Genomic DNA, 24,485 nt, shown 5'->3' with positions numbered 1-24,485 from the left:
GGCTCAAGAGAGAACCGGAGGACAGGAATTGGAGACAGTGAGGTTTGGAAATCTCTTTGAGAAGCTTTTTTTGGTAAGAGAAACAAACGCAGCTCCTGGAGGTGGAAGTGGTGTTGAGGAGTCAAGTCAGCCATTTTGTTTTTTGTTTTCTTTCATTTGTTAATACTTTTATTTATTTATTTATTCAAAAGACAGAGATCTTCCATCTGTTGGTTCACTCCCCAAATGACTGCCAGGGCTGTGCCAGGTCAAAGCCAGGAGCCAGGAGTTCTTCCAGGTCTCCCACGTGGGTGCAGGGGCCCAGGGACTTGGGCTATCTTCCACTGCTTTTCCAGGTGCATTAGCAGAGAGCTGGATCAGAAGTGCAGCAGCTGGGTCTCGAACCAGTGCCCATCTGGGATGCTAGCAGACAGAAGCTTAACTTGCTACACAGTCCAGACATGTTGTTTTCTAAGACAGGAAAATTGACAGCATGTTTGCATGAGAATAGAAATGAGATAGTAAATTGTGATAAGACAACATGAGTCTCTTTGGGCTACTACAACAAAATGCTACACTTGGCAGCTTATAAACAACAGAAACTTATTCCTTACAGTTCCAGAGGCTGGGAAGACCCAGATCAAGAGGCCAGCAGAAGGGCCGGCACTGTAGGGCAGCACGTTAACGCCCTGGCCTGAAGTGTCGGCCACCCCATATGCAATCGGGTTCAAGACCTGGCTGCTCCACTTCCCATCCAGTACTCTGCTATGGCCTGGGAAAGCAGTAGAAGATGGCCCAAGTCCTTGGGCCTCTGCACCTGCGTGGGAGGCCCAGAAGAAGATCCTGGTTCCTGGCTTCAGATCAGCACAGCCGGCCGTTGTGGCCAATTGGGGAGTAAACCATCAGATGGAAGACTTCTCTCCCTCTCTCTGCCTCTCCTCTTTCTGTGTAACTCTGACTTTCAAATAAATACTCTTTAAAAAAATAAAGAGGCCAGCAGAAACATTATGAAATATTTGGCTTTCAACCTGATACTTGAAAACAGGAATTATGGGGTAGCTGCAATGAACATTTTTCATTATGAGTGAGATGTGCATCTTTCCATATCATCAAGAGCTAAAGGCTTAGAGAAAACTGGTGTCTTCCCGAGATCTAACTACGTACATGCCTGCATCCGTCTCCATGCCAGAGCCTACAGCTGGAACCCGAGCCTCTAGTGCGAGCTGGTGTCAAAGGAAGAACCGCAGTGCAAGCCTCCTGATGCCTGGCCAGGACTCCAGCTCCAGCTTCGGCGTTGACTGTGTGAACGGGCAAGTGAGCTTTCGGAAGGTTAGGAACATGCTCGGGATAGATGATTTACCAATCACAGCTTTGATTGTATTTCCTAACACTTTGACAGCTCTGGTCCTACTGTCCCTGAAGAGTCTATCTCTCCCAGGACTAGCTAGTTTCTAAAGGTAGCAAAACACCTGGTGGGGCCAGCCCTGTGCTGGTAAAGCCACCACTGCATCCCATATGGACGCTGCTTAGAGCCCTGGCCGCTCCATTTCTGATCAGCTCCCTGCTAATGGCCTGGGAGAAGCAGTGGAAGATCATCCAAGTGCTTGGATCCTTGCCACGCATGTGGGAGACCTGGATGAACCTCCTGGCTCCTAGCTTCAACCCGGCCCAGCCTTGGCTGGTGCAGCCATCTGGGGAGTGAACCGGCTGGCTAGGAGATCTCTCTGCCTCTCTCTTTGTAACTCTTTCAACTAACTAAATAAATCTTTTTTTTTTTTTTTTTTGACAGGCAGAGTGGACAGTGAGAGAGAGAGACAGAGAGAAAGGTCTTCCTTTGCCGTTGGTTCACCCTCCAATGGCCGCCGCGGTCGGCGCGCTGCAGCCGGCGCACCGCGCTGATCCGATGGCAGGAGCCAGGAGCCAGGTGCTTTTTCCTGGTCTCCCATGGGGTGCAGGGCCCAAGCACCTGGGCCATCCTCCACTGCACTCCCTGGCCACAGCAGAGAGCTGGCCTGGAAGAGGGGCAACCGGGACAGAATCCGGCACCCCGACCGGGACTAGAACCCGGTGTGCCGGCGCCGCTAGGCGGAGGATTAGCCTAGTGAGCCGCGGCGCCGGCCAAACTAAATAAATCTTTAAAAACAACCCAAAATGCTCACCTTAGGAGTATGCTATCATATGCAGTCTAGCCAATCCAGAGCCCTTAATCCTGCAGGCAACCACCCACCAGCCCTAAGGACTCCAGGGCCAGGCCCCTGGCAATCAAATTGTTCGGCCTGTTTGATCAGACGCCTGACTGCCCTGCTCCCCTTGCCTTTAACAGAGGCTTTTCCCTCATTCTCTGCTCCCCTTGCCTCCCGAACAACCCCAGTGCTTCCCAGTGTGGCCCTGGGCCTGGGGCCTGTGAGCACCCACGCTCCTCCTCACTGTGGTGACTTCTCTGCGTGGAATATGTGTATCTGATTAAGACAAAAATCTGGGTGATTTTGTTTTCTTAATCACAACGGGGATGGAGGAGGGCTGACTCACAGTGGTTGACTCCTGGTAGGCGCTTAGCAAATGTGCAGAGAATGAGAAGGGAGGAGGGAGGAGGGAGGAGGGAGATGAGAGGTGGGGAGGCAGCAGACATATGGAGGACGCAGAGTCAAGTGGTGTCTACGGGATTCTGGGAGAGGAGAATATGCTAGAAAGACAAGGCTGTTGTGAGTGACCGGGCATGCTGTGTGCTACTCAAAGGGACCTCAAGTTCAGTCAGGGCTTCGTGGTATGAGATGTTTGCCCCTGGAGCTGGGCTGCTTTCCAATCTGCCCCAGGTGGTTTCACTGATCCAACTGCCTTGAGGGGGCCCCATCTCTAATTTGTCAAAGATGAGACGCAGACTATCTGTGACCACCCTCTGGAACCCGACACAAGAGTTCTGGCAATGTCCATGGATCCCACTAGCTTCTCAGATCCTTTGACTGACTTCTTGTTCCCAGGAATTTTGTGAACTGAGTAGATCTTCCAACTAGAAGGTCGTTGCAAGGGATCAAAAAGAGAGAAGTTTAAAATAGATTCAGGAAAATTCAAAAAATAACTTGATATAATTCAAGACAACCTGACCCACAGAATCCAAATATACAAGATGGCAGATGTTTTAGTAAATGGATCCCAACAGCTTTACTAGAAATAGATGATGGGCCGACGCTGTGGCGTAGCAGGTAAGGCCACCGCCTGCAGTGCCAGCATCACGTATGGGTGCCAATTCAAGTCCTTGCTGCTCCACTTCCAATCCAGCTCTCTGCTATGGCCTGGGAAAGCAATAGAAGATGGCCCAAGTCCTTGGGCCCCTGCACCCATGTGGGAGACCTGGAAGAGACTCCTGCCTCCTGGCTTCAGATCAGTGCAGCTCCGGCCATTGCGGCCAACTGCAACTGTGAACCAGCGGATGGAACACTTCTCTCTCTCTCTCCCTCTCTCTCCTCTCCTCTCTCTCTGCCTCTCCTTCTCTATGTAACTCCTTCAAATAAAATAAATAATAAAAAAGAAATAGAAGATTTATTTTGCAAAAGCTCGAAGCTAAGTGCGTCTTGGTGTGAACCTTTAAGAACATAAATACATCTGGTTTCTGGTTTACTTTTGCAGCCACAGAGTCAGGAAAGCTCCCCCAGACTGCGTCAGGAGAGACTGGGGCTGAAGCAGCCATGCTCTCATCAGAGCAGGGACTCAGTGCAGGCAGCGGGCAGCAGCACTGCCCTTCATCAGGAGAAATCAGACGCTGTCTATCACGGGATAGCCTTTCCCTGGTGTGCGGCTGAGAGGACTCGCCACAAAGCTGCACTGCCCCATCTGAGGATGCAGAGGCTGATTCCAACACTCAAACTGAGAAGCAAAGCACAGAAGACGGACAGGCGCCTAGGAAGAATGCCCAGGCTGCATCTGCCTCTGGACTTGTGAGCTCCACCACCAAAACATGTGCACCGAAAAGCCACATGGTCCGAGCGGGGTCAAGGTTTTCAGCTGCACTGATTAAAGTGAACTAAAGGAGAAGAAAGAGGCAATCCCTAAAGGGAAAGCAATTTATAGAGCTGAAGAACACGGGGTTTAATTTTCAGCTGATCTAATTATTTGTTTTGTAAATATGCTAACAAATACACAAGACACATTCAAACAGCAGATAAAAAGACCTCAGACTGTAAATTCTCATTTCACTGAAAGAACAATACGAAGACTTACCTGTGGGTCTTGGGAGAGTCCTAGGTGTTCGGATTATTCCATAGTTCGGTTTGGATTGTTTGTTGACAGGGATGGGTGTTTGTGGTGGGTTTTGGCCTTAAAAAGAAAAGTGGTAGCAGTGAAGTAACTACCTGTGCTCTCTTTATGTCCCCTGAAACAGCGTTTTAATTCCCTGAGACAAGTAAGACCAATTGTTGAAGTTACCTGGTAATTCTGTTGTTTTTTCAACTGATTGGAACCCATTGGCATAAAACAAGCATACATGTAGGGGGCATTCCATTAAAAACAAAAACAAAAAAGTGAAAGAGCTTTGAATCTTGCCCATCGTTCTAAAATTGGCTGTCATGTGAACGGAAGGAAACACTTAGCTGCAGCCCCGCCTCTCCGCCCTCTATTTACTCCAGGAACTAGGAAGCTCTGCTCCTTGCAGAACCTCTGGGGCCTGACTGGAGCTGCCAGTGTGAGGTCAGGTCCTGTCGCTCTGGCAACACGGAATTCAGCCGTGGACCCAGCACGACTGGGGGGGTGGGGCTAAGTGTGTGGGCACAGATGGGAAGGAGACCAGGTCCCTGCCTTCAGAGCATGGATGGAGTAGAGAGGATGCGGAAAGTAACTAATTACTCGGCACGACAGCATAAAAGCCAGCGGAGAAGACAGCAGAGTTAGACTTGGGGAGCAGGGCTCCAAGCGCCAGGATTCCAGCCCCAGCCTCTGTGTCCCAGACTCTGAGCTTGATCAGATGGCACCAGCTTCTGTAGCCGTGTAATGCACGTCTTTCATTTCCTTTTCATATTCTCGGGAACAAAAGCCAGCTAGCTGCTGGGCTTGTGACTAACTAGAGTGTCTGCGCAAGCAAACAGTGCGGGCAGACACCGACTGGGGAAGCCAGCTGAAGTTGCAAAGTAGCCCGGCCCCCCAGCCAGCTCGAGCGGAGGGTGGATCCACTGGAGCACCGTGAACAGGCCCGGGAATAGTCAAGGGCACAGGAAGCGGACTCTAGGCTGAGCGGGCTTCATCCTGGTTAATGAAACACTGAAACCTTACCACCTTGCCTCTTTCAGGCCCCAGCCAAACAACATCATGCAGCCGCTTGGCAGTACAGAGCATAGGCGCTCTCCTCACCATACAGTCAGGCCACCAAGCAAGGTTCTCGAGGAACTGCACTGAAGTCTGAGGCTGATGAAACACTATCAGACCCACAGGCGGCTTCAGCACCTGACTGCCCACAGTCGTGTTCTCTGCAGCCCAACCCCCCCTTTGCACTCCTTAAAAGCCCCGCCCATACTCACTGAGTGGGACAGTATGTATTGAGACCCCAGACAGTGCTGCCATCCTCATCCACTGGTTATTCTCTCTCGTTCCTTCACCCTCAGATCTCGTCCTCATTATTCTGATTCAGCAGCAGTGACAAGGATGGGAATTTTGGTAACATTTTCTCATCTGAAAATGCAAGGAAGAAACACCACCCACGTCATAGGGTCTTAGTGACGATTAAATAATGCAATCCACACAAAGCTAAAAAAAAAAGACAATAAATATTAGTTTTGTTTAACATAAGAAAGTGTCAGTATTTACAGTAAAGCAACCCTCTGGGGACTTCAGAAACCTAGACCCAAATGGCTGCCTCCAAGTTTCTGTAAAGAAGACTAACTTTATCATCTCGAGATGTGGAAATGGATTGAAAAGCAGATGGCATGCAGAAGGTCTCCAGCCTTTGTCTAGTCCTTCTTCCATCTCTAGTTCTCACGTTACCACGTTACCGATCACAATAGATCAGGAGCTCTTCAGATGCTCATACATTTTTTTTTTTTTTTTGGACAGGCAGAGTGGATAGTGTGAGAGAGAGAGACAGAGAGAGAGAAAGGTCTTCCTTTTTGCCATTAGTTCACCCTCCAATGGCCGCCGCGGCCGGCGCAATGCGGCCGGCGCATTGCGCTGATCCGAAGCCAGGAGCCAGGTGCTTTTCCTGGTCTCCCATGCGGGTACAGGGCCCAAGGACTTGGGCCATCCTCCACTGCACTCCCTGGCCACAGCAGAGAGCTGTCCTGGAAGAGGGGCAACCGGGACAGAATCCGGCGCCCCGACCGGGACTAGAACCTGGTGTGCCGGCGCCGCAGGGCGGAGGATTAGCCTAGTGAGCCGCGGCGCCGGCCAAGATGCTCATACATTTTGCACAGTGGCAAGGCCAGGACCCTCCAGAAATGCTCATGTAGTGGAAGATAGCCGGCCTCTGGCTTTACTCAAACACCATAGACCTCAACCTTGTATTCCTCCTGTGAGTATGCCTAAAGATGACCCTGGTTCTGTGTGTGTGTTCCACCCTCCTCTCGTTTTTTCTTGTCTTTTTGATGGCATAGGGTTTATTAGGATGTGCCTTAATACAGGCACTGGGGTTTGATTAAGCCCAGGTGAGGGCTGGCTTTTTGGCAGAATAGGTTAAGTCACTTCTTGTAACACTTGCATCTCTTTCAGAGTGCTGGTTCAAGTTCAGTTTCCTGATAATGGGCCCGGGAGGTAGCAGATGATGGCTCCAGTTCTTGGGTCCATGCAGTTCATATGGGAGATCCAGACTGAGTGCCTGAATTTGACTTAGCCCAACCCTGGCTGTTGTGGACATTTAGGAGTGAATCATAGAATGGATAATGTCTCTCCCTCTCTTTCTCGGTCATTCTGTCTTTAAATAAATAATCATTTTTAAATGGGGTGGATATTGTAGCACAGTGGGTTAAGTTGGTGCTTGGGACTTCCCTACCCCCCATCCTGTATTGGAGTTTGTGGTTCAAGTCCCAGCTATTCCACACTTCTGGTCCAGCTTATGATGGCTCAAATCCTGAGTCCCTTGCCACCCATATGGGAGAACTGGATGGAGTTCTTAGCTCCTGACTTTGACTTGACCCAGCCATGGCTATTTCGGGCATTTTGGGAGTGAACTAGCAAATGGAAGACCTTTTTCTTTTTGTTATGCTACCTTTCAAATTTTTTTCTAAATGGATAAGCAAACATTTTTAATTAATGTACATATTTTTTAAAGGTTTATTTATTTATTTGAAATTCAGAGTTACACAGAGAGAGGAGAGGCAGAGAGAGAGAGAGAGAGGTCTTCCATCCATAGCTTTACTCCCCAGCTGGCAGCAAAGGCTGGAGCCAGGAGCTTCTTCCTTGTCTCCCACGCAGGTGCAAGGGCCTAAGGACTTGGGCCATCTTCTACTGGTTTTCCAAGCTAAAGCAGAGAGCTGGATTGGAAGTGGAGCATCCATATGGGGTGCCAGTGCTTCAGGCCAGGGCGTTAACCCACTGCGCCACAGCACTGGCCCCCAAACATTTTTTTTTGACAGGCAGAGTTAGTCAGTGAGAGAGAGAGAGACTGAAAGAAAGATCTTCCTTCCATTGGTTCACCCCCAAAATGGCTGCTAGGACCGGCGTGCTGTGCTGATCCAAAGCCAGGAGCCAGGTGCTTCTCCTGGTCTCCCATGCAGTGCAGGGCCCAAGCACTTGGGCCATCTTCCACTGCTCTCCCGGGTCACAGCAGAGAGCTGGACTGGAAGAGGAGCAACCGGGACTAGAACCTGACGCCCATATGGGATGCTGGTGCCACAAGCGGAGGATTAGCCAAGTGAGCCATGGCACCTGCCCCTCCCAGATGCTCTGCTAATTCTTACTTTTTAAGAACCACATACATTTTATTTTAAATTTTTATTTTATTTGAAATATAGAGAGGTTCCATCTGCTGATTCACTTCCCCAAATGCCAACAATGGTCAGGGATAGGCCAGGCCAAAGCCATGGGAACTCCATCTTTATCTCCTGTGTGGGTGGCAAGGATCCAAGTGCTTGAGCCATAATTTGCTGCCACCTAAGAAGCACGTTAACAAGAAGCTATATTGGAAACAGAAGATCCAGGACTCAAGCCAGGCACCCTGATATGGAATGCAGGCATCCTAAGCAGCCGTGTAACAGCTGGGTCAAACCCCTATCCCTGCCAACTACTTTTGAGCTGTGACACCAGGAAGTTGACAGCCAGGTAGATGCTGTACACAAGCTCATTGTCTGCCATCCTCACAACACCAGTAGCCACAGTCAGACACAGCACGTTCTTCCCCTGTAACATGATGGTAGGCTCCACCTTGTCAGTGCTGGCCACCATCTTTCCAACGTGTGGAAAAGGGAAGTTGGAAAGGGAATTTGCCACTCTTATATTTTTTAAAGATTTGTTTAATACGTATTTGAAAGTCAGAGTTACACAGAAAGAACGAGAGGCGCAGAGAGAGAGAAAGGGGGGGGGGTGTCTTCCATCCGCTGGTTCACTCACCAGATGGCTGCAACAGCCAGAGCTGTGCTGATCCGAAGCCAAGAGCCCGGAGCTTCTTCCAGGTCTCCCACACTGATGCAGGGGCCCTAGGACTTGGGCCATCTTCCACTGCTTTTGAAGGCCATAGCAGAGAGCTAGATCAGAAGTGGAGCAGCTGGGACTTGAACTGGCACCCATATGGGATGCCAGTACTGCAGGCCAGGGTGTTAACCCACTGTGCCACAGTGCCGGCCCCACCACTCTTATTTTTTAAAAATATTTATTTATTCATTTTGAAAGAGTTACAGGGAGAGATACACACAGAGACACTTCTGTTTTACTTCCCAGATGGTTTTCTTCCAACTTCCAGTTTACTCCCCACATGGCCACAATGGCCAGGGCTGGGCCAGGCTGAAACCAAGAACCAGGAGCTTCATCCAGGTCTCCCACATGGGTGACAGGGACCCAGGTATTTGGGCCATCTTCTGCTGCTTTTCCCAGGCCATTAGCAGGGAGCTGGATGGGAAGTGGAACAGCCAAGACATGCACTGGCGCCCACATGGATGTCGGCATCACAGGCAGCAGCATTACATGCTGTGGCACAACACCAGCCCTCTTTATGCCGGGGTTCAGCATTTGTGGAATCTGCTTGATCAGAGACTTCAGAGACCAAAAAGGCATCTCTCCCTCCCTTCCTCCCTCCCTCCCTCCCTCAAATAACAATTTCTAAAAAATAATCCAGTGCAGGGCCGGCGCTGTGCCGCAGGTGGTTAAAGCCTCAGCCTGCAGCACTGGCGTCCCATATGGGCACAGGTTTGAGTCCTGGCTGCTCCACCTCTGATGAAGCTCCTTTTGCCTGCCCACCCTCCACCTTGATATTTGAGTTCCTCCACCTACCCTGCCTGTTGACTACAAATCCCCCGTTGTCTCTGCTGTATTCGGAATTCAATCTCTCTGCCCTGCTGCAATCATCCTGAATAAAAATGTCCTTGCTATTTTAAACAAGCGTCCCTGACACCTCATCTGATTTTAAATGTGTGGTGCTTGGAATTCTCTTCTGAACCAGTTGTAATATCTTACTGAGTCAATTTCTATGTTGCCTCCATACTTCCAAATCACACTGCCCTCCAAGGATACATTGTCGGGGTAGGACTTTGGCCGAGTAGTTCAGATGTCCTGCTAAAACGCTGAAGTCCACATGAGTGCCTGGGTTTGCTTCTCAATCCTGCCCATAGCTACCTACTAACGCAGACCCTGGAGGGAGTGATTAATTGAGTTCATGCCACTCAGGCGGGAGAGCTGGGTTCCACGCTCCCAGCTTCAGCTCTGGTTGCTGTAGTCATTTTGGAAATAAACCAGCAGATGGAAGCTCGCGTTCTCTCTCTCCCCCCCCCCCCTTCCTTCCCTCCTTTCCTTCCTCAAATAAAAATTTCTAAAAAATAATACATTGAGGGGCCAGCGCTATGCCACAGAGGGTTAAAGCCCCAGCCTGCAGCATTGGCATCCATATGAGCACTGGTTCGAGTCCTGGCTGCTCCACTTCTGATCCAGCTCTCTACTATGGCCTGGGAAAGCAGTAGAAGATGGCCCAAGTCCTCAGGCCCCTGCACTCACATGGGAAACGTGGAAGAAGCTCCTGGCTCCTGGCTTCAGATTGACTCCGCTCCGGCTGTTGCAGCCATCTAGGGAATGAACCAGCAGATTGAAGACCTCTCTCTCTCTCTCTCTCTCTCTGTAACTCATTCAAATAAATAAAATAAATCTTATAAAAAATACATTGATAAACCAACAACCATTTATTATGTAACTAGACTATGTCAGTGACAAAAAAGTTAATAATCATGTCACAAGATATAATGTAGAATTTTAAGTTTCACAAAAATATAATTACACAAATCACCTTATTAAGATATAATAGAGCTGTTCATTTAATATTAACATTTTCTATACTGAAAATTATGTCAAACAATTTTGTGGTTTTGGTATTTTAGGGAAGTTCTAGAATCCCATGTCCTTATTAGAAATAAGCATCTTGGGGCCGGCGCTGTGGTGCAGCAGGTTAAAGCCCTGGCCTGCAGTGCCAGCATCCCATATGGGCGCTGGTTCTAGTCCCAGCTGCTCTTCTTCCGATCCAGCTCTCTGCTATGGCCTGAGAAAGCAGTGGAAGACGGCCCAGCTGGGCTCTACCACCTGGGAAGGCTTGCTGCCCTCCTGGCATTCTACACGCTGCTCTGTACCGCCTGGTATTGCCTCTGTGACCTCAGTTATGGATCTCCCCGCCCCCAACCAAGTCTGCTGACCACTTTGTGCCAGCCATGATACCATAATTCCAGATGACCCCATGTAGATTTAAAGGAAGTCATCCTTTTAAATTATAGCATTATTACCACTAAAATCATTCGTGACAGCCAAGTCCACTGGACGTCAGCACTGGAGCAGCATGAAGCAGCTGCCCCTCTTGCTGGCGCTTCTCCCTTTGAATTTCCCCAGTATCTGCATAGACGCCGTTGCAAGCTGGTACAACACTGGAACAACCATGGTCCCTGGCCCTGTTAATGAAGCTACTAAATACAGAGCTGCCTCAGCCGGTACAGGTAGCAGACACGCCACAGCGTCACCTGACACACGGCACTGCTGGACTGCAGAGATTTACTCAGAGACAGAGTGATTGTTCGTTTCTTTCGGTAGTCTTCCTTCAACTAGTCTTAAAGGCTTCCACTGATGAGTGCCACGTAGTTATTGGAAATCTCAATGCTCAAATTCCCCACCACCAAGGCTCTAATACTGAACATAACTGAATTATGACTACCGTGCCATGGTGGAGCTGGCCAATATGTTTTATTCGGTACCTCTTACCAACTGGTCACAGCCTCAATTCTTTACCTTGGAAGGAAGCCAATATACATCCACCCAGTTGCTCGTGTGTTATTTAAACAACCCAGTCCTTGCCCACAGTTTGTGTCATCAGACCTGGACACGGTCCCCTTGAAGGCCTTCTCGCTGCTGGCACTACACAGACGATGCTGTGATTGGGGACCCTGGGAGGAGAAGTCAAAGAGGATGTCCTTACCCTGACACACAGGGCTGAGCCAACGCTTTACACAGAACAGAACCCAAGGCACAGCAACCTCCATTTTATTCCTGGGCGACGGCTGCCAGATCTCTCTCACAGTTAAGTATCGGCTTTTACGATTTAGTCTCAATACCTGCTAAGCCTCTTCATGTTCTGGCAAGAGCAAGAGACATTCAGTCATTTGATCAAGGCACTCACAAGCTACCACCTTCCTTGGGATGCACCCCATTCAGTAACAGGCACTAGAATGAACTCAGCAGGCTGTCCAGCAATCCAAGCTGCTGCTTCCATCAGAGCTGATTTTGGACTGGAGGCATCGGCTACCCTACTACCCTCCTGGGGTGCCTGGACTAAACCAGTCATGGTCATAAATGGCTCCCTGGAGCCTGCCTCAGCAGAGCACCAAACAGTAGATGCCTGCTGGGCCCTGATGGAGGCCAGCTGATGACCCTCCGCACCTGATTCCCACCTTGCCATAGGGAAGATTTCTGCCTGCAGCGGTGGCTCAGCTCAGCTCAGCTCGGCTCAGCTCGGCTCAGCTCGGCTCAGCTCAGCCACGGAAGCCTCCAGAATGGGTTAAACCTCACAACAGGGTCTTTCCAAACTCCAGGGGGACGTGGCATCTCCCTTGCCCAGGGTCCTAGAGAAGCTGGTGTTGGGGCCCCCCATCGCCTCCTCCTCTGACAAAATGGGAAGTCCCTAGAAGTCATTATAATTAAACTTGAAATTAATCAAGTTCAAGAGAGTGGTTCGTGTTTATTGTTAGGAACATTAAACAGGTTCCAAGCGCAGCCTTTTACCACTTGTAAGTTTGTTTTGGGTCTTGGTACTTTCACGCGGTGATTCTCTCTGTGAGTTCACTGAGCTATTTATTTCAATGTGTAGGCTGAAGCTTTTCATCGCTTCGTGAGCTTTGTGCCTGCTCAGTCCAAGCTGCCATCTTGGGCCCAGACAACTACAGGAGCTCACACACTGGTCTTCTGTAGTTGTCTTGTGTCTGTTAACCGCACAACAGCCAGAGGGATCTTTTGAAAAATAAAAAATATTTTTTCTCTGCTAGTAACAGCTGCTCAGTGATTCTCAGTGCCCTAGACACACAGCCTTCATGCAAAGTTCAGTCAGCTCGACTGGCCTAGGGACAAGTCAGGCCTCCCGATGTGCGTTCTGAACAGATTCAGGCCTGGACCCAGTCTCTGCCAAATAAAAAACAAAATTGAGCTTAGGTAAGGAAGAGGGAGAGGATACGGCAGGAATTAGAAAAACTCTCTGATCATGAGATCTACAAGTTTCTCAATGGTCAGGCAGAAAATAATTTTCCTTCACAAGGGAGGAGCCCACAGCACAAAGAACCAGATATGGGAGGCTGAGAATCGTGCCCGGCCAGACCTGGCCCACGAGGTGCCGTGCAGTTAGTCCGTCCTACAGAGAGTGTGCTCTGCATTGCAGGGCCTGTTTAACCCTAGAGGTGAGTCAAATTTCAGAGGCTTGTGGGGAGAAACTGCTCGGTCAAGTTAGCAGGCATTTTATTCTGATTCTCCATGTGGACATAGCTTAATTATTTGAGATAAAAAGTGGGAATTTGGCGTCTGTATCTGCTATCATTTTAGGTTAAAAAAAAATGGGAGGGGTTATTGTGAGTCCTGTGTGCCTTGGTGCAGGCAGACCCTTGGCAGTGAGCCATTTCCCGCATCACAGAAGTTCGGGAGAGTCCTTAAACATCGCTGTTCTCCAGCAGTTCAGGATAACGTCTTTCATCCCAAGCCCTCTGAAAGGTATACTGCGGCTGCCCCTCGGGCCACAGGAAGCTTGGACTAATATCTCGCCCTATGGTGTCTACTGAGTCCCTGACAGTCTTGCTTAGGTCTTACCCAAGCTGGATCCATAAAAACCCCAAGCCCAGCTGGCTTTCTTCTGGAGGCAGAAGCACTGTGCCCCCAAGATGACAAGAATCTCCAGAGTACTGGCAATAAGTACAAATTGCTGGATTTAGACAATCTGGTTTAGGACCAGAGGTCTATATTTCCAGAAGTCTCCAAACGGGGCCGGCACTGTGGCACAGTGGGTTAATGCCCTGGCATGAAGCGCTGGTATCCTATATGGGCGCCGGTTCAAGAGCTGGCTGCTCCACTTCCAATCCAGCTCTCTGCTATGGCCTGGGAAAGCAGTAGAAGATGGCTCAAGTCCTTGGGCCCTGCACCCATGTGGGAAACCCGGAGGAAGCTCCTGGCTCCTGATCAGCACAGTTCCGACCATTGCGGCCAATTGGGGAGTGAACCAGCAGATGGATGACACCCCCCCGCCCCGCCTCTCCTCTCTGTGTAATAAATCTTTTTTTTTTTTTTTTTTTTGGACAGGCAGAGTGGACAGAGAGAGAGAGAGAGACAGAGAGAAAGGTCTTCCTTTTGCCGTTGGGTCACCCTCCAATGGCCGCCGCAGCCGGCACATCGCGCTGATCCGAAGGCAGGAGCCAGGTGCTTCTCCTGGTCTCCCATGGGGTGCAGGGCCCAAGCACTTGGGCCATCCTCCACTGCACTCCTGGGCCATAGCAGAGAGCTGGCCTGGAAGAGGGGCAACCGGGACAGAATCCGGCGCCCCGACCAGGACTAGCCTATTGAGCCACGGCGCCGACCCCTGTGTAATAAATCTTAAAAAAAAAAAAAAAAAAAGTCTCCAAACGATTTTTAGAATCAATAGTTTGGAGAGCACTTTCAAGCTTGGTGATTTCTGGCTGGAAAATATGAGTTTACCTGTGAGTCAGTTCTCTACCCAGGGTACTCCCTCTCCCCTTTGTGGCACACATCTTCCCAGACTCCTCCCTTTCCCACCCCCAAGAAGACTCACCCTGAGTGCAGGACTCCCCATTAAACACTGCTTACTCCATCTGCAGAGGGAGTCTTGTCTGTGACATCACAAGACTGGGAGGTGCCAGGGTAGACAAACCAGCTTCTGCTGAGGCAGCCAGAATGAACCCTGACCCTCACAGCTTGAAGACTGAGCTTACAGACACCCCCACCACCACCTCCCAGTACCACCTGGGTCTTCCTCCCCTCCCTCCTCTGTCCACAGGCCAGGCTCACTTGCTTATTGTACAGGTTAACTACTGGATCCCTCCGCTGCTTGACAATCTGTCTAGAATCGCAGACCCCTCTCTTTGTAGCCCCTTACTCAACAGTCAGCTCATCTCCTCCTCAGAGCCAAGAGGCCCAGGAAGGGGAGAACGCATGGCCCCTGACCAGATAAGGTCAGGCTGCTGAGAAGTACAGTGAAAAACCACATCCACCCACCCTACTTCATGTCCCCAGCGTCTTGGGTGGTGGGTGCTGTGCTGGGCACTGGGGACAGAGCACAGACGGGACCAATGAGGTCCCAAGACTTACAATGTTGGAGGAAGGAGCAGAAAATAAAAGGGGGAAAGTTAGCAAAGTGGTGATAATCAGTGACCTATGCTATGGAAAGGAATTTTACAAGGGCAATGAGATGAAAGGGGGTTGGAGCCCACACTGGCCAGAGGCCTGGGAGGATCACAGAGAAGGTGAAGGGCCAGCCATGCCAAGTGTTAGGAGAGATTTAAGTGAAAGTTGTGTTATTCCTCTACTGGCTTCCCGCACTTTCACGTTTCTGTCATGAATGATTTCCTTTCTGCCTAAAGAACTTCTAGTATTTCTTTTAGTGCAGGTCCACTGGTACAAATGTCCCCACTTTGGCTCATCTGAATGTCTTTATCTCATCTTCATTTTTTAAAGGATACTTTCGGTGAGTGAATACTAAATTGACATTTATTTTATTTCAGCTCTGTAATCGCCCCACTGTCTCTGGATTCCATCCACTTCCTCATGAAGTCAGCTGTCCAGTGGCATTGTTTCTCTAAGTTAATGTTTTTTTTCTCCTTTGGGAGTTTGCAAGGGGTTCTCATTGCTCCAGGTTTTAGCAGCATGTCCATGACCTGACTTGGCATTTTTTTCTTATTTGTTACTTGCTATTGTTGATTTCTTTCATAAATTTGTAGATATTTCCAACAGTTATCTCATCACATGTTGCTTATGAGGCAGGCTCTTTAGGTTTGGCTGTTCTCTTCAAAGTCTCGTTTTTCTGAGGGCTCCCACTTCTTCCAATTTCAGGGGTCAGCATTGTGACACAGTAGGTTAAGCCACCACCTGCAATCCTGGCATCCCACTGGTTTGAGCCCTCACTTTTTTTAAAGATTTATTTATTTATTTATTTATTTACTTGAAAGGCAGAGTTACAGAGAGAGAGGGAGAGGGAGAGGGAGAGACAAAGATCTCCCATCTGCTGGTTCTCAAATGGCCACAATAGCTGGAGCTGAGCCCATCTGAGCCAGGAGCCAGGAGCTTCTTCTGGGCCAGGCCAAAGTCAGGAGACTAAAACTCCATCCATGTCTCCTACATGGGTTGCAGGGGCCCTGGGACTTGGGCCATCCTCAACTCTAAGAAGCATCTGTTTTTTTAAGATTTATTATTATTTGATAGGTAGAGTTAGAGGGAGAGGTTAAGATAGAAGTCACTCTTCCATCCACTAGCTCACTCCCTAAATGGCCACAATGGCTGGGGCTGGGGCTGGGCCAGGCCAAAGCCAGAAGCCTGAACTCCATCCAGGTCCTCCATGTAGGCAGCAGGGACCCAAGTACTTGGGCCATCTTCTGCAGTTTTCCCAGGCACATTATCAGGAAGCTGGATCAGAAAAAGTGGAGCAGCCAGGACTCAAACCAGGGTCCAAATGGGATGCTGGGCTAGGGCTCCTGGGTTTAGCCTGGCCCAGCGCTGTCCATGGCAGTCATTTGGGGAGTGAATTAGCAGACGGAAGATCAATCTCCCTCCTTCCCTCTCTCTCCCTGTAGCTCTTTCCTTCAAATAAATAAATCTTATCCAAAAAATCTTCCAATTCTACTACCATCACCTCTTTCACACGCTGCCCTGAGTCTCTGAAACACAAGTCCCCTCTGCTTACATCAAGATCACATTGTTGATGATGTCACTTCTTGCTGTCTTGTATTCTAAACTGCAAGCTTCCAGGTTACCCAGTCGGCTGCTCCCTCTTCATGGGCCAGTCTTTCCATAGGATCTCATCATTCTGTGGGCATTGTACTCTCTTCCTTTCTCACAGCTGTGTATTTCCTTATGTATTCTCCATTTTCTTTCTCCTCAGAGTACTTTCCACATCATATAGTTTCTTGTCTACCCTCACTAACCTCTCAACTGCATGGAACCAAGGGCAGTATTTTGTTGCTAGCGTCCCAGAGCCTTGCACAGTGCCTGGCACACAGCAGGCATTCCATAGTATCCACTGAACGGATGAACAGACGAATGACCTCCGCCCTCCCTCTGTCCCTCCCAACACAGTCATGGAAATGGGGTCCCTCCTCAGGCTCTTTCAGAAGCCAGCCCCAAGGACAGTGATGACTCAGAGGGGGTGACACTGGGAGGCAGTGTCCTCCCTCCGTGCCTTCCTCCTCGTGGCTCCCGCTGGGGTATGTCTCAGTCCTGGTGGGACGGTTGTGGAGTGGAAGCAGTAGCTAACAGAGCAGGACAGAGGACGGAAGGAGAGCAGGGAGGCGTGGATGGATCTTGCTTCCTGCCCCACCCCCGCCCCTGCCCCACATGTTTCCTCTTCAGTCCCTTTTGGCCCCAGTCTTGCCCACCTATGGCTCTTTCCCCAGCTTCCTCCTCACTCTCCTCCTTAGCCACACCTCACTTTTTGCTGCCCTGATGGCATGGTGTCTAAAACCCAGAACTGAATCTCATCTCTCCTTACTAAATGACTTCTTGGGTCTCATGTTCTGAACTGAAAGTCCACGTTTTCTTTTTTTCTTAAAGTCACCCCAGTGCACTTGAAATGGGCAGCAGTTTCATTGCTAGTTTTTTGTGGGCAGCAATATGGAGTGGTTTCCCTGGAAGGCCCTCCCTGACTCCCCAGTGTGTGGTGCCCCAAGTGTCCCCAGCACACTTGTTCAGGCTGCTGCTGTGCTCACTGGTGCACCCAACAGCTACCTGTGAGAACCATTTCTCGAGGACACCCACAGAGCCTGGCACAGAGTCCAGGAATCAGTTCTGTTTTCTAATACACTAATCCTCTAGCACATTGTGGGGACCCATGGGTAGGCCTACCACGGGACCTCTGAGTTAAGGCTTGGCCTGGCAGCTGTGTTGCATTTGCTAAAGCGGATGTTTTTAGTTTCAGTTGGGACGGTGCTTTCCACCGGATGTAACTGACTAAGAGGGACTTTCCAAAAAGGGTACAGAGTGTTGTAAACAACAAGATGGCACCAAGGACCACACGAAGAGCCTGCCCACCGCGTGACATCTCATTTGATTGGCCCAGGAGCACATGAACGCCGCGTGAACAGGCATCGGATTGGAGTGCTCTGTGCATGGACTTTAGCCCACTTCCGATTGATTGGATTTTGTATATAAGTCGTACGCCGAGGAAGGAAGCTCTCTCTCTCTCTCTCTCTCTTTTCCTTCCTCCTTCCTTTCCCTCTACCTCTGTCGCTGTTATTTTCTTAATAAAAGTCTATGGAAGACCGATTAGCTGCGAGTAGCGTCGTTCCTTTGTGAGCAATGGAGCGACAAGTGGTTCCGTGACTCGGATCGCTTTAAGACTCGCAGGGACAGGTAAGAAACGAAGGTAAGCATGCGTACACACGGGAATGCAGGCAGTATAAAAGGAAAGGACAGAGACCACGGTACCGTCGGTGAAGACGGAAGAAAGAAAATATATAGCCGCCAAAGCGGGCTGTAAGAGACCCCTAATAGGCGGGGAGTTGTGAATGAACGCCTGATTCAAGGCGGAAGTTGTCTTTTGCAGTGATGGGTAACACTCCGTCCACTACTAAGTTGCGCTTGCTGCTGAGCTGCTTGTTAAAGACCATGGGGACGCCCGTTAAGGCAGCTACGGTATGCGCATTCACTTGGGCCGTTGCCAAGGCATCACCGAGGTTCGTGGAAAATGGTGAATTAGATGAGCAACAGTGGCAGAGGGTAGGAAGGCAGCTGAGAGCAGCCGGAGAGTCAGTAGAAATTCTTAGGTTGTGGCAGCTCATTGAGCAGGCGCTTCATGACCCCACGGAAAGACTAGGGCTTTTGCTTGATGAGGGGTGCGAGTTCTTAGAAAAGGTTCAGGAGGAGTCTAGTCAGTCCAGCCACTGTGGTAGTCGGCATGACGGGAAACCAACGGACAGAGACCCCCGAAAGGACAAAGCACTTGACGGGAAAGAGGAGAGTCCAGTGAGGGACCATCCCTCACCAAGTGCACCCCTGCACCCAAGAGAGCCATCTAGCTTATATCCTAGTTTGACTAGATTAGCAAATTTGTCCTTAGAAGACGACCCGCCACCGCGGTATGGTCCAGTGACCTTACCTAAATCAGCCCCTATTAGAGGGAGTTCCTTGGTGCAGCGGCAGCCAGATTCTGATGAGGAAGATGAGGAGGAGGAAACAGCTTGCTCTGGAGGACCTAAGACCCCTAAAAGGGGTAGATGTTATAATGCCCCAGATGGGGAGCAGTATCAGGAACCTGACCATGTGTTCCCAGTAATTCAGGACAACAAGGTAATCGGGGTTGGACCCCAATGGACCGTAAATTATTGAAGGAATTACAACAGGCAGTACAGCTGTATGGCCCCCATGCTAATTTTACACAAGCAGTTTTGGAAAATATAGGAACTCAGGGCCTGGTTCCGGATGACTGGAGAAATTTAGCGAAAGCAGTGTTGGGCGGTGGAGACTTCCTCTTGTGGTCTGCTGCTTGGGAACAAGCCAAGCAGAACCACAGGGCCGGGAATGCAGCTTGGAATGAGGACATGCTAAATGGGGAAGGAGCCTTTAACGATACCGATGCCCAAGCAAGTGCTCCCATAGCAGTACTGATGCAAATTAGAGAATTGGCGAGAAGAGCATGGAAAGTTATTCCAAGAAAGGGTGAGATTAGGCACAGTCTAACAAAGATTGTGCAGGGCCCTGTGAAGCCTTATGCAGACTTTGTCAACGGATTAATGGGCAACCCATGGGGGCATTGCAGCCAGGACTGCCAGTACCAACCATGATCCCCAAGGACTGGCCTTTGATTGTAATTGATCTTAAGGATTGTTTTTTTAGTATACCGTTACATAAAAAGGATACCCAAAGATTTGCATTTACTGTGCCTGCCATAAATCATCAAAGTCCAAATAAAAGGTATGAGTGGAGAGTCCTCCCTCAAGGCATGGCCAATAGTCACACTTTATGCCAATTATATGTGTCACAAGCCATAGAGCCTGCTCATCAACAACATGCAGAAGTAAAAATCTTCCATTATATGGACGATCTATTGTTAACATCTGCTAGGGAAGATCAATTGGAAGCAGCGTTTACGACATTAAGCTCATGCCTACAGGAGGCAGGATTACAAATAGCACCAGAAAAGGTTCAAAAGGACACAGTAGTTCAGTACCTAGGACTTAGGCTGACACCAACAAATGTGGCCCCTTTGGAATTTACCATTGCAACAACAGGACTAAAAACCTTAAATGATTTTCAAAAATTATGTGGAAATTTAAATTGGATACAACCTTATTGTAAATTGACCACTGAGGAAATGCTTCCACTGTTCAAAATTTTAGAGGGTGATTCACAACTTCCTTCACCACGAGAGCTGACTCCAGAGGCAGCTGCAGTTTTACAAAAAGTTGAGACACGTCTTAAGACTACCCAAATGCAAAGATGTGATTCATCAAGGCCTTTAGAGATTTTAGTGTTTGTGGAACACTTGTACCCCTTTGCAGTAATTTGGCAAGGAGGCCCTTTACTGTTTGTTTACCCACATTCACATTTACCTCGAGTGCTGTACACTCAGGGTTCAGCCGTTGCAGATTTGATACTAACCACAATAAAAAAGACAATGGAGATCTCAGGGAAACATCCTGTATCATGTGTCATACCTTTTTGCAAAGAGGCCGTGGAAGCGTGGACAACAGAAAATTGGGCATGGGCATATGTAATTCTAGTATTACAAATAGAGATAGATAATCATTACCCAAATCATCCTTTTGTTACATTTTGCATGCACATTCCAATCATGCAGGTACAGAAGGTGCATAAGCATCCAATAGAAGGGGCCCCCACAGTATTTACTGATGGGGCGAAGGGGGGAACTGGAGCCGCGATTATTGGCGATCAGCGATATTTTGTGTTGACTGCGTCCCCCTCTCCCCAGCATGCAGAGCTAGCCATCATTGCAACTGTATTACGAAAAGAAAAAGGTCCCTTAAATGTGTTATCGGATAGTGCTTATGTGGTTAATGTAGTGAAATTGTTGGATGAAGCATGCAGTATTTCCAGATTGTCCACGATATATGCCTACTTAATGGAAATTCAAAAATTGTTAATACAAAGGCATCATCCTATATTTATAGGACATATAAGAGCACATTCGAATTTACTGGGACCACTTAGCCAGGGCAATATGCTAGCTGATCATTACTCGCGCTTTTTGCTTGCCTGCACTGTTATTGATCAGGCCAAAGAGTACCATTCTAAATGGCATGTAAATAGTACCACCTTAAGCATGAAGTATAACATTCCCCGTGGGCGAGCTGAGGATACTATAAAATCTTGTGAGAAGTGTGCAGTTTCCATGGTTCCCAGAATTCCAACAGGCGCCAACCCCCGCGGCCTTAAGCTGTGTCACATTTGGCAGATGGATGTTACTCATATTCCTTCTTTTGGACGGCAAAGTTATGTTCATGTGATGGTGGACACGTATTCAGGCGTGGTTATGGCCACAGCCCTGGATAAAGAAGGCATGCAACAAGTTATTCAATATTGTTTGCAGTCCTTTGCAGCCTGGGGAGTTCCTTAAGTCATTAAAACTGATAATGGACCAGCCTACACGTCAGCTCGCTTTGCTACCTTTTTAAAGGAATTTGGCATTGTACATCTCACTGGAATACCCTATAATCCTCAAGGCCAGGCCGTTGTGGAACGTTCTCATTTGTATTTAAAGAATTTAATTAATAAACAAAAAGGGGGAATAGGGGAATATGCGGTATCCAATAAAGATGCCTTGGCTTTAGCATTATATACTATAAATTTTTTGAATAAGAAGAAAAATGGCAAAACTCCAGCGGAAATACACACTCAAGTAATGGATAAAGAATCAGTACAATGGATTATGTGGAAAGATTTGCAGGATAATCAGTGGAAAGGCCCGTTCCCTTTATTAAGAAGGGTACGAGGAGCTGTTTGTTTCTTCCCACAGGGAGCTGCACAACCCATTTGGATGCCGGAAAGAAGAGTCCAACTTCTGACGGGAAATTGTGTCGATCAACAACCCCCGGAAGAAACAGTGGACGAGGCCCAAGGCCCAAATATAGCAGAGAGCAAGTGAAGGTTATGAAGAGATTGCTACTTGTGCTTTTGTTAGTTCTGTTTTTGGCTTGTGTTGGTGGCTTATTGGGAGTATTGATTGACTGTTTACTGCTGATAATTGCGATTCATAATAATAGGACCAATCATGCTACTTAGAATTCTTTGCATTATAATATTTAGCAGTGTTGTCATATGTCAGGATCAGGGAGTGTATTGGGGCCTGCTCAGAGCCCTACCCTGGCCCATGCCTTTGTCGAATACCTCTAAATATTTGCCCATAATTTTTGCTGATAATATGTCTGTTTCCATATTTGGAGTTGCCAGCCTAGATAAGCCCCTGTCCGAAACTGGTGTCTTAAATCTTTCTATTGCTTTGGAAGGCTCCTTCTGCTTTGAGATTTTGCCGGGCAGAGACGAGGTGAACTATACCTCCCCGTGCATTACGTTAACTAACCAATCCTCGGGCTGGCTCGACAACCCAAACAAGCATAAGGGCAGTTTTGCTGCCTTTACATCAGGTTCTTTCCCTACGGAATGTTTCTGGTGCTCAGAGGAGTTGCCGGTCGTACCCATTAGACAAATACTGCCGGCCTGTAGAGATTGGACCAGTTTGAATCGACCCCGCCTTACTTCCTGCCAAAGTGGCCGCCTACATACCTGGTTGGCACCGGGAGTGGCTATGCCATCCTATGCTAGCTTTGTGGGCCATCGCTGGATTAATTTGACCGAGTTTATGAACATGACCTTCAATCACTCCTGTAGATCCTATGCGGATCTTAATGGTGATAGTGTTAATATTAGTGTTAGTTCTGAAGAACCTTAAAAATCAAACCAAGATGGAGTGACTTAAGCTAACACTATTAAAAACAAGAAGTCACCTTTGCCCCAAATAAAATTAAAGTTTAAAAATTATAGCCCTAGCCGGCGCCGTGGCTCAATAGGCTAATCCTCCACCTTGCGGCGCCGGCACACCGGGTTCTAGTCCCGGTTGGGGCGCCGGATTCTGTCCCGGTTGCCCCTCTTCCAGGCCAGCTCTCTGCTATGGCCAGGGAGTGCAGTGGAGGATGGCCCAGGTGCTTGGGCCCTGCACCCCATGGGAGACCAGGAAAAGCACCTGGCTCCTGGCTCCTGCCAGGATCAGCGCGGTGCGCCGGCTGCAGCGGCGGCCATTGGAGGGTGAACCAACGGCAAAGGAAGACCTTTCTCTCTCTGTCTCTCTCTCTCACTGTCCACTCTGCCTGTCAAAAAAAAAAAAAAAAAAATTATAGCCCTAAACTTTTTCCCCCAAAGCTAAAATTAGGTGCAGCTACAAAAATAAGGGACCCTATGCTTAGCTAGCTGCGACACTTGTGCCTGGCTGTGCTAAGACCTAACCCAGTTTGTATGCCTCCTAATACTCAAATAACAGTGTGGGAAGCGGGACGCTGCTCTCCCTCCAGGGGAACGAAGGGAGCGAGATGTCGTCCCCCTCAGGGTGAACAAGATGATGCTGACAGGGAAAGGAACTGCTGAAGAAGTAAACAACAAAATGGCGACAAGGTGCATGCCTCCCATGTGATCCCGTAGCTGATTGGATAGAAGACGCATGCCTTTCACATGATCAGTTCACGGATTGGACTGCTGTGTGCATGCCTCCCATGTGATCCCATAGCTCATTGGATAGAAGACGCATGCCTTTCACATGATCAGCTCACGGATTGGACTGCTGTGTGCATGGACACTATAGTGCTTTTGATTGGTCGCTGCAGATATATAAACCATGTGGCTTTGTGCTGGGGGTGCTCTCTGGACTCCCGAGTTCAGGAAGCCCGTCTGCGCAGACGCTGAATAAATCCTCTTGCTTTTTGCATCAGCTGGTCTGGACTCTGAGTCTTTGGGGTGTGCCTCTCGACGTGTTAGCATCCTCACACAGAGGGTCTAACAGTTCTGCTCCTTTTCCTCCTAATCCTTTTAATTTCCCTTGTCTCTATGCTTCAACCCAGTGTCCTGTGGATCAATCGAACCTTTAAGCCAGTGCCCGAGATGGGTAATGGGTGGGATCCCATAATTGCCTGCAATAGTGTTGGTGCATGCACTGACTTATCCCCACTTATGTTTTTGAAGGGTTGGTTCTGGTCCAGTAGCTCGTGGGCCGAGGATGATGACACTATCACTCTTCACCATACTTATAAATCTGAGACTTATTCGGCTCAGGCATGCGTCGAGCCACCTTTCCTTTGGTATGTTGTGACAAAGTGAATAATACCTGCACTGCCGGGAGCCTTACTCAATGTTGGGATGGTAACTCGGTGGGGGTAATTATGCGCGTCCCCACCTGGATTCCGGTCCCAATTAGGGCAGGGCCTAAAGACTTTGCAGTGATCCTGCAAAGTCATAGAGACTTTCCATCACTGCAGGTTTGGTGGCCGCCATCACAGCGGCCGTGGTGGCGAGCGCAGCCGCAGTCACCTTGGCAGTTACCCAAGTTAGTTCAACAAATCAACAATATTTCGGCGCAGACAGCGGTTGCTTTGCAACAACAGGAGCAATTGGACGAAAGTCTCAAAACGGGGATCTTACTGGTCAACCAA

The 24,485-nt window shown here is 48.9% G+C and overlaps 1 protein-coding gene across 7 annotated transcripts in view; it reads right to left on the bottom strand.

The window, feature by feature from the left end:
- ZNF606 (zinc finger protein 606) overlaps positions 1-24,485 on the bottom strand; it is a 61,013-nt gene that overhangs the window by 1,308 nt on the left and 35,220 nt on the right. For 5 of the 7 annotated variants that reach the window (XR_016225088.1, XR_016225091.1, XR_016225090.1 and 2 more), the window contains 2 exons: positions 5,484-5,634; positions 4,195-4,290 (listed from right to left, as the gene is read on the bottom strand). Coding sequence is in view for 2 of the 7 variants with exons in the window: in XM_089319858.1 (XP_089175984.1) it covers positions 12,698-12,747 (50 nt within the window). In the remaining 5 variants the exon portion in view is untranslated. Of the gene's footprint in view, positions 1-4,194; positions 4,291-5,483; positions 5,635-12,288; positions 12,748-24,485 lie in introns of those variants that run through there. The other 2 variants (XM_089319858.1, XM_089319857.1) reach the window with 2 other exon arrangements.

The sequence above is a fragment of the Oryctolagus cuniculus genome, chromosome 18 (assembly GCF_051225735.1).
Source record: "Oryctolagus cuniculus isolate XC-2025 breed Fujian yellow rabbit chromosome 18, ASM5122573v1, whole genome shotgun sequence".
In the NCBI taxonomy this organism is placed as follows: domain Eukaryota; kingdom Metazoa; phylum Chordata; class Mammalia; order Lagomorpha; family Leporidae; genus Oryctolagus; species Oryctolagus cuniculus.
Note: the sequence above shows the minus strand (reverse complement) of the source record. Positions and strands in the feature narration are given on the sequence as shown.